This window comes from Cariama cristata, unplaced genomic scaffold, assembly GCF_000690535.1.
Source record: "Cariama cristata isolate BGI_N322 unplaced genomic scaffold, ASM69053v1 scaffold23928, whole genome shotgun sequence".
NCBI classification, from domain to species: domain Eukaryota; kingdom Metazoa; phylum Chordata; class Aves; order Cariamiformes; family Cariamidae; genus Cariama; species Cariama cristata.
The window spans coordinates 1-9,227 of NW_009633246.1; the positions used below are offsets into that span (position 1 = coordinate 1).

Genomic DNA, 9,227 nt, shown 5'->3' on the forward strand with positions numbered 1-9,227 from the left:
TGGGCCCCGGGCCCCTCTCCCTGCTGCGCTCCCGCCTGTCCGGCGTACGAACGCAGTGATTTACCTCAGGGGGTGAAGCGAAGGCGGGGCAGGTCCGAGCTGAGGCGTGAGGCCCTTCCACACTCCTAGGAAATCACACGCTCCTCACTTCTTCACCGCATAATGTAGAGTAACATAAGCCAGAGCGACCGTTGTGTATCTAAAATTACTCTGACCCTGGGTCCCAATAACAAAGTGCCTTGAAACGTGCAGAATTTTGAAGGCAAGCTCTGAAACTTTCAGAGCCCTTCATACCTAAGTCGGTATCTCCCTGTGAGCTTCAGTGCTCTTTTTTCACTCTTGCCTCATGTGTGGTACTGAAAAACCTCCCGATTTTAGCCAGGCAGTCAAATACGCTGTACGTCATCGAAACATGGGGCTGTCAGTTTGGGCAGTTTTTGACCGGACCAAGCCTACAGGTGATGGCACCCTAGAAATTAATATATGGCAGGGGAAGAGTCAGTTCTCTTTATCTTGATGGTTGCCAGTCACCACTCTTTTAACAAAAAGCATCGCAATTTGTTTGGTTGTTTGTTTTTTTTTTTAGTACAGATGTAACATTCATTTTTCCCTTAGTTCATCACATGCTGAAAGCTCCTGTTGTGGTCTCAAGGATGTTAAAGCATGTTCACCCTGAAGCTTAATAAAAATCACAATGATTGTGTTGGTAACAACTTAAAGGCATCATGAAAAATAAAATTTAATTTTGAATAGGAAGGAAGAAGGAAAAGGAATTATAGTTTCTTTATGTTTAGATGTCTGTGAGGCTCTCTGGATGCAGCAGAATATTAACTTCATGTCTGGTTTACGTTTCAGAAGTCACCACAGTGACAGTAGCAAACGTTGGTGCCTCCGCAGACAATGTTTTCACTACATCTGTGGCAAATGCAGCTTCAATTTCAGGACATGTGTTGGTAAGTCTGTCCTTTCGCTTGAGGGCCTTAGCAAAGTCCCACGTACTTTCTTATTGTAAATGAAGAGTTTGGTTTGTGTTCAACCTGTAGTAAGGTCGAAGATGTTTTCATTGCAGTATACAGGCTTTAAGCTGCAAAACCATTAGCTGGGGGACATAGAATTTTTTCTTTATCATTTGGGGAGGTTTTTTACCTTTCCACCCCAATACATGCGTTCTGTAATGGCGCTGATGACCTGGAACATCTAACCTTTGAATTTGGTTGACTGAAACCTCAAAACTAACCTAATAACTGCCATACTGGTTGGCGTTTTAGGGTACCTTAGAGAAGATTTGGGGGCAATACTAAAATACATTGGTATTTTAACTCTATCAATTTAAACTCTTTATTTCTTCTATAGTCTGGGAGAACAGCCCTCCAAATCGGGGACAGCTTGAATACTGAAAAAGCCACTCTCATAGTGGTTCACACGGACGGCAGCATTGTAGAAACCACAGGGTTGAAGGGGCCATCAGCACCTCTCACACCAGGTATAAGGCAATCTGTTTTTGAAGTGTTGTTCTTCTGGAAGGGTTGCTTTTTCTCCACTTTGATTGCGTTTCTAGGATTAAAAAACGCTATGTGCGTAATGTTATGCAGTTGCCCTATAAGGATCGTTTGTCCCCTCTTCACACGGTGCTTCTTGTATTTCTTGGGAGTGGAAGAATACTTACTTCTTTTGGTTTTTTCCTGTCAGAAATATATTTTGTTTTCCTATTCTTTGCCCTAACCCTTGCAAATAAGCTTCTTGAAAAATCTTGCCCTGCTGCTGGGCTGTCACATGCCTTTCTATGCCCATGCCACCCCCAAAGGCAGAAGGATCATTTTAATGTCGATGATTATAAATATGAGTCTCATAGTTCTGCACCTGGGTTCTTCCTAAAGGGTCCTTGAAGATAATTCTATCTCCATTCAGGCTGCTTGCTGATATTGAAGTGTCGTGATTGCTAAGGTTTTGTTCAGGCTGCTTGGCAGTTTCCTCTCTGCCCACAAGATGGCAAGGCAAACCTTCAGCCGTCTGAAACGTTACAGGGTCAGCCCCTGGGAAGGGGAAGATCTAGCCTGCTGCTTGCACCACTGCAGGTTACAATCTCAGCATTTAATGCACTGTTAGAGCACGTTTCGTAAGATGCAGTTTGCTTTATTTCAGTCAAGCTGAATTTCAACGTTCAAGCGGAATTTTTTGTGGTGCACCATGTGGAAAGGTGTGGAGAGCTGCCTCAGTTAACCACTTGAGCGTTGCCCTAGCCGAGCTGAGCGTGTGAGGGTATAGCCAATGTGCTTTTTTTGGTTGCTGTCACCTTTCTTTTCTTGTTTTCAAAGGACCGCAATCTCCTCCTACCCCTTTAACATCCGTCCAAGAAAAAACTGGAACCAAGTACAACTGGGACCCATCTGTGTATGAGAACGAGCTCCCAGTGAGGTGCCGGAATATCAGTGGCATTCTGTATAAAAACAGACTCGGCTCAGGTAATGACGACCTTCTTGGGTGAGGAGGTGTGACGGCCCTTTCTTCACTCAGTGCACTCTTCTTTTAAGGGCTGATCACAAGGAAAAAAAAGATCGTTTCCTAGCCAGCCTAGTCCCTTTCGATATTATTGCTCTCTTCTGTTTTGCTCTTTCTTCAGAGGCTTTTTAACTTTTTTCTTAAATCTGTGAAGATCCAGGCTGCTGTGCAGTGAGTCTCCCCAGTAATAGGTTGACTCCTCTAATGTTCTTTTTGTCTCAGAAGTAGACCCGTGTTTCTATGAAGATCTACAGAATCCCTGCTGGAATGGAAAACAGAGAGCTTGTCTCCTAAGGGGACTCCTTAGCTGCCTTAGCCCCTCCTCTTCTTCGGCTTTCCCACAGAGATAAAAAGAGAAGCAGCAGCAGAAATCATCTGTCGGCAGGCACAGCGCTTGCTTTGTGGATAGAGAGTTTTCTTCACGACCAGAAGGATTAGAAATCTAAGTGCATATTAAGGAAGGGCTTAAATTCATGGTGTTTATCCAAGAGAGACTTATCCTTCTTGTGGATGAGAAATTTTTTTCTAGCCTTTTGATGCATTGGTGAGGCCTAAGGTTGGAGCTCTCCAAGCATGCCTAGTCATTGTCACAGCCAAGATAATAAATGGGCATGGTTCTCCTAGAGCAATGAGAAGTAGCAGATGGGCGTATTTGGTTATTGCTGTAGATTAACTGCTATTTTGTCCAGCAATTTCAGTATTTACTTCTTTAGGAGAGTAGCAAAATGATTTTAACGTTTACTAACAATTTCTTTCTTCCGTTTCATTTCAGGAGGCCGTGGTAGGTGCATTAAGCAAGGGGACAACTGGTACAGCCCCACTGAATTTGAAGCTATGGCGGGGCGAGCCAGCAGCAAAGACTGGAAGAGGAGCATCCGCTATGCTGGGAGGCCACTGCAGTGCCTTATTCACGTAAGGTTAAGTTTGCTTCCTCCTTTCTGCTGGAAGGGGCAGGTGGAGTCGGGGCAGAGTCTGCCGTGTGCGCTGCCTCTGCAGAGTTACGTGTGATGGTGCCGTGGGGCAGCTTGGAAGCAACATTTTGATCTGGTTGAGAATTGGTGATGTGAGAGGAATTTTTCTAGATGTGTTTTCAAATAACACGATGCAAATCTTGCTTATACTTGAAAAGGGGTTACAGTTTATGCAGGGTGAAGTCCAGCCTTGAGCTGTATCGCAGAAATTGAGAAGTGAGCTGTCACCCCCGATACTGTAATTCAGTAACCTTATCTGCTTAATTCTGTTTGCCTGACAAACATATTCTTCACTTGCACCGTTTACTGAGTATTGCTTTGGGTCCTTTATTTCCTGCAGCGTCCAGGAGTCTCATGGAGAATTTGGCATTGCCATTAGGTTGACAGTTGATTTCTGCTTCGGCAGAAGCTTCGTAAAGTCTCAAATTCACATATCCTTGCCTTTTGATTTGAGAATTGTTTGTTCTTGCTTCACTCTCCTCTCATCCACTCACCCCATCGCCGTGATGTAGGGGAGCTGGCCCTTCTCTTAGGGCATAGGGTCCCTGGGAGGGCATGGGTACGTCTCTCGGGGAGCTGTCTGAATCTTTTGGCAGAATACAGTTGTGCACTCGGTGGTCTTGGTGACTCATGCTGAACTAGTAATCTTCTAATTTCAGGATGGGATTTTAAATCCTCACGCTGCCTCTTGCACTTGTGCTGCCTGCTGCGACGACATGACCCTGGTGAGTTGTAGGTTTTATATCCATTAGTTTGAAAACAATTAATCAGTCAGGCTGCCACAGCCATTTGCGAGCAGGTTATGAGTGTCCTAGAAATGTTGACGAGTGCTGTGATTGCGGCATGCCTTGTCCATGCTTCATAAAGAAAGGAGATAAGGAACTGCTAGCAGTATTGTGTAGCAGCCTCAGTAAAACTGGGTGATAGTTAATGCTTTTTTCCTTTTTTTTTCTTTTCTAAGTAATATATTTATGTAAAATGCCATTTGGAGGTGTCAAAACTATTTGTGATTTTTTTTACTCAAATTTCATGATTTGTTGAGCTGGAAGAATGTTTTTATAAGAAAGTAATGCGATACTCTCTGTTGGATCCATATTTTCATACTAAACTGCTTGGGTTTTGTGATTGGTTTGGGGTTTGGTTTGTTGTTTGTTTGTTTGTTTGTTTGAAAAATGAGGTTTAAGTCCTGAAAGCAGAAGTCTTTAGCATGACTTGAAGTAGTGTTTCGCTTTTCTTTTCTGCTATGAACTGGATGATTTGCTTGCTTTCTAGACCTGAAACTAACTGCTTCCTATCTTCTCCTCACTCTTGTTCTCTTTTCTTCCACCACCTTGGCCAGCAGTCAATTATTTGCCCAGTTCTGTTCCTTAAATAATAGTGGGAAGAGGCTGAATCTGCCTCTTCAGCTGGAGGGAGCTGAGTGTAACTTTTTTTCCACAGAGTTCTTTTGGTTTGGAGACGTGTAAGTTTTTTTGTCAGTTGTTGCAAACCACACATCTTCCATGGGGATATGTACTGCTTGACCTTAGCTACATCTGGAAAGATGAGAGTAAACCTGAAGTCTCCAAAGAGGTGCCTCAGCTAATGCCTTTTCCTTTCTTCTTTTCCTTTTCTCCCTTTTTTTTTTTTTTTGATGTTTTGCCTAGAGTGGCCCTGTACGACTCTTTGTACCGTATAAAAGGCGGAAAAAAGAAAATGAAATGCCTGCAACTCCAGTGAAGAAGGATTGCCCCAAAAACATCACTCTGCTTCCTGCCACAGCTGCTACTACATGTAGGTTCGTTTTTCCTGGTAAAAATTGCTTCCCGTTTTTGATGAAGAATTGCCACACTAGATACTTTATGTCTATCCCTTGGAACTAGCTAACTGAGAAAAAGTCTTCTTTTTTGGCCACTTCCTTTTCATTAGATAGTTTTATTGGCTCGGTGTCTTTAGCTATTTTCACTTCCTATTTTGTAGAAGCTAGCACGGTGTTGCCACATCTGGACTGCAAGTTGAGTAGGAAAAAGTGCAACTCTAGACCTCCAGGAGACTCAATTTTAAGCATCTTCACATCCTTTTGCAGTGAGCAGTAGGTTTCATGTTTTGTTCTGAGAGAGCTCTGGATTATACTTCCCCCCTCTACCTGCTCTCTCAGCCTGGCAGCGCAGGGGGAGTTGTGGACTCCTGGCCTTGATCCGTAGGTTTTTCACAAATGACAACTGCGAAATTTCCTCCTGTTAAAATTAGGCTGAGGGGAAGGCTGGCCCTTTTCCGCTCTGCTGGAAATCCCCATTCCATCCCCAGAGCTTGGTTTTTGTCCTTTAGCAGCTGGCCGGGGCTATGGAGTAAGATTTGTGCTGTTTCTTGAAATACGTAGAAAAGTAGGCTCTAAGCACCTGGAATGAAATCCACAGCCCGAAAATCATTAATGGAAGAGGCAGAATGTGATGCTTTCATCTGCAAATTCCTGTCTAACATTCAGGACACGCTTTGTTACTTACAGTTTTTGATTGTCAAACCATCTGTGTGAGAACAGAAATTAATTTGCAAACTCATCCAGCTCACACGTTCCCAGTCACATTCATGTGTCCTCCTGCTCTCATCACACTAGCATCATCTGGATGGTAACATTACAAAGTGAATTGAGGAGGAAGCAACAGAAATCCAAAAAAGAACAACCAAAAGTAAAATTAAATTGCCAGCAGCAGGCGGAAGAGGAATACGCAAGGATTCTATAGAGTTTTGGGTTTTTTTTTTATTCGCCAAAGAGGTTTAATCTGTATTGGTTCATTAACATGAGGTGCTGTGAGGTTGTGCATTTGCTCATGCTGGCACTGGGAGAGGGGAGGACTGCTTGTTTTGGTAGTAGCCACATATTTCACCAGGCATGAATCTGTAGCCTCAATGTCTTAAAATTTAATTATTGCTTACGAAAAGATCCTTCTGACCGAGCAGTGTGCTGCAGAATGAGCCCATTACCAAGTAATGGTGCCAGATTCATTAATCCTGTTTTAAAAGGTTTTTAAACATTTTGGAGCCACTTGGGTATATTCATGCAAAAGGATTTTGTGACTTGTTCCTTGCATCAGCCAAGCATATTCTATCACTCTGTGTAGATCGACAGCTAAACGTGTCCAGCTAACCAAACTGTCATAGAAGTAGTTGTAATCCACAGGGGTTTTTGTGTTGATTTAAGTAGTAAGAGCCACTCTTGCTAAAGTTGCAATAAATTAGGATTGGCCGGAAACTGATGGGTTTTGTGGGCCCATTGAACCTTTATGGTAGGTGTTAAGTTGTTGCTCATATAAGAATTGAAAAGGTGGTGATTTGGGAGGCGTTATGTTGTAAGCGAACATGTGGCATCCTACACCCGGAGAACACCCGGAGGCCTGCAGGAGGACAGTGGTGCCTCCTGAAGCCAAACGGGGCTTTTATTCCCGACGGCAATGGTCATAGCTGTGATCCAGACGTGGGTTATCACGAGCCATTTACTGATCTGTGCGTGCTCTGACTTTTGAGTGATTCAGAACAGGGATATCAACAGCTAAACAACCGAGGCCCCCGCGCTGAGTGTTAATTATGAAAGTACTTCTAATATTTCCAGTCACCGTCACTCCTTCTGGACAGATCACTACCTCCGGTGCTCTGACATTTGACCGTGCATCGACAGTGGAAGCCACAGCAATTATCTCGGAAAGTCCGTCCCAGGGTGATGTTTTCACTGGAGCCACTGGTAAGAGTTCAGGTGTATGTCTGCTCGACATCCGTGGGAAGGAGAAAAAAAGGTTTGGACGCCTGTTGCTGTGGGGAGAAGCATTTTGAATGCTGCATGAAGGGTTTATTTCTCAAGGGCTTACAGAGAGGCTATATGTAACCCACTGTCTTTCCTTTGGAATGATTTCAGCAGCTTGAAATCTTACCAGCTGCACAAAAGAAGTTAGAGGTTTTGTATAGATGTTGCGGCTGCTGAGGTACACCTCTGCTGATTTCTAGGGGTTTATGGTCATCTCTGTAATTTTTTTCACTCCTTCTTTCTCCTAAAATACTACAAAAAAAAAAAAGAAAACTAGATGAGTGTTGAAACTAAGTGAAAAATGCTGAATAAATGCTGAAAAATGCCAGAATAAATCAAACAAAATATAAATGCATACATATATTTCAGTTCTTTCAGTTTGATTCATACACGGGGTTGTGAGCTCTGCTGAATGAACTGTCTTGCTCTGAGAACCATAGTTTGGAGTCCTGTGATGACTGTAAATGTACAGGTGTGCGGGAGGGAAGCCAGCGGTAACCTTTGCCTTTAAAAGTGAAAGGAGAGAGGGGTGAAGTCAGTACAAGGTTGCCTTGCTTGCTAACTGCATAAGATCATGCTACTGTTTCTCATTTGCAAACCCTGGAATTATCATAGACTGTAGGAACTTGTATAAAGTGTAAAAAAAATATGGGTGAAAGAAGGATGAGAAATGCCCGAGAGCTGTGTTATAGAGAGATTCATAATGCTGTTGTTCTGCAGTTCAGGATACCAACGTCCAGCAGCCTTGCCGGGTCAATCATCCAGAACCTCACTATCCGAGTTACCAGGACAACTGTCAGATTTCGCCTTTTCCTGAAGCTGCACTGCCAACATCTCATCCCAAAATTGGTATGTTTTATGTCCATCATGTGCGACACAGTTAGCAGTGCTTGAATTTACTCTCTAATCTTCTTTGTCAGCGAAGGGAAAGATTGAGGCAGAAAAATAAAATTTTCTCCGTTTTGCTTATGAGTTTTGTGGTTGTTAAGCTTTGGACAAGCAGATGTTCCGCTTTGTGGAAAGTTTTTCACTCTGTTATTGAGAACTTCCTGATTTGGTGGTTTCTACCAGAGGGGGCTGTTGTGATCCTGCTTCCTAAATCACCTTGCAGTCCCCTGCCTTTCCTAAGGCTTTTACTTCAAGGCTTTGGTCACCACTTGGGCACTGTGACTAAATGTTTATTTAGTTTTTGATCTAAGGAGACCATCCCCTTTAGAATTATGTCACAGAAGCTTTTCTGAAAATTCCCATGTCTCATTATGAATCCACAGACATGCTGAAGGCAGTTTCAGGCAGATTTGGTGCGCTGCTCTTGCATCCGGGGTCAGTTTTCCGTCCCTTAACACTGATGTTTGTGACGATAGGTGCTGGTTAACATGTGCAGTGAGAGCCTCCCCTGCTGTGGTCAAATAGACTGGAGGGAAAAAAGAAAAGACAGTATGAAAAATGACAAATGCAAATCAGCCCTTCAGTGTTTGATAGGACAGGTTAAACTGATTATCAAGTATCTCTTCAAACGTAATTATATTATGTAAACTTAGTGACCTTTCATTTGTAGAGCTGACTGATAAATTAAGTGAACGACAATGCTATTTGAGCGTTGCCTGTACTGATAGAAACTGGAAGCGCTGAAGAAACCGGAATTGCAAACTTGGGAGTGTTGTTCTTGCTTTATGTGTTTTTATTGAGCCTGGACAAGACATAGCGCAGGGAACAGTCTGCCGCTGGCTGGCTGGCGGATTTGTAGGCCTTTTACTTCTCTAATTTCTCTGATTCTGTGATGTTACTCTGATACTGACATAGAGGAGCTGTAAAGCAGGCAGGTTTTGGTCCCTGTTACTGTTCTCTCAGACATCAAGAAAAGATCATGTAAACATGTAGTATTCCTTCGTGCAGTCTGAAGTCTTTCTTTTTTAAAGCCTGTCTTCTCCCCTCTGTATGACCTTTTATTTACTTATTCGGAGCAGCACAGCACATTCCTG

At 43.2% G+C, this 9,227-nt stretch overlaps 1 protein-coding gene across 1 annotated transcript in view; it reads left to right on the forward strand.

Annotated features, from left to right (window-relative positions):
* Positions 1-412: 412 nt before the first annotated feature.
* DEAF1 (DEAF1 transcription factor) overlaps positions 413-9,227 on the forward strand; it is a 23,810-nt gene continuing 14,995 nt past the window's right edge. The window contains exons 1-9 of the mRNA XM_009706699.1: positions 413-458; positions 856-953; positions 1,354-1,483; positions 2,316-2,462; positions 3,272-3,411; positions 4,130-4,195; positions 5,117-5,243; positions 7,057-7,185; positions 7,966-8,094. Of these exons, the coding sequence (XP_009705001.1) occupies positions 413-458; positions 856-953; positions 1,354-1,483; positions 2,316-2,462; positions 3,272-3,411; positions 4,130-4,195; positions 5,117-5,243; positions 7,057-7,185; positions 7,966-8,094 (1,012 nt within the window). The remainder of the gene's footprint in view (positions 459-855; positions 954-1,353; positions 1,484-2,315; positions 2,463-3,271; positions 3,412-4,129; positions 4,196-5,116; positions 5,244-7,056; positions 7,186-7,965; positions 8,095-9,227) is intronic.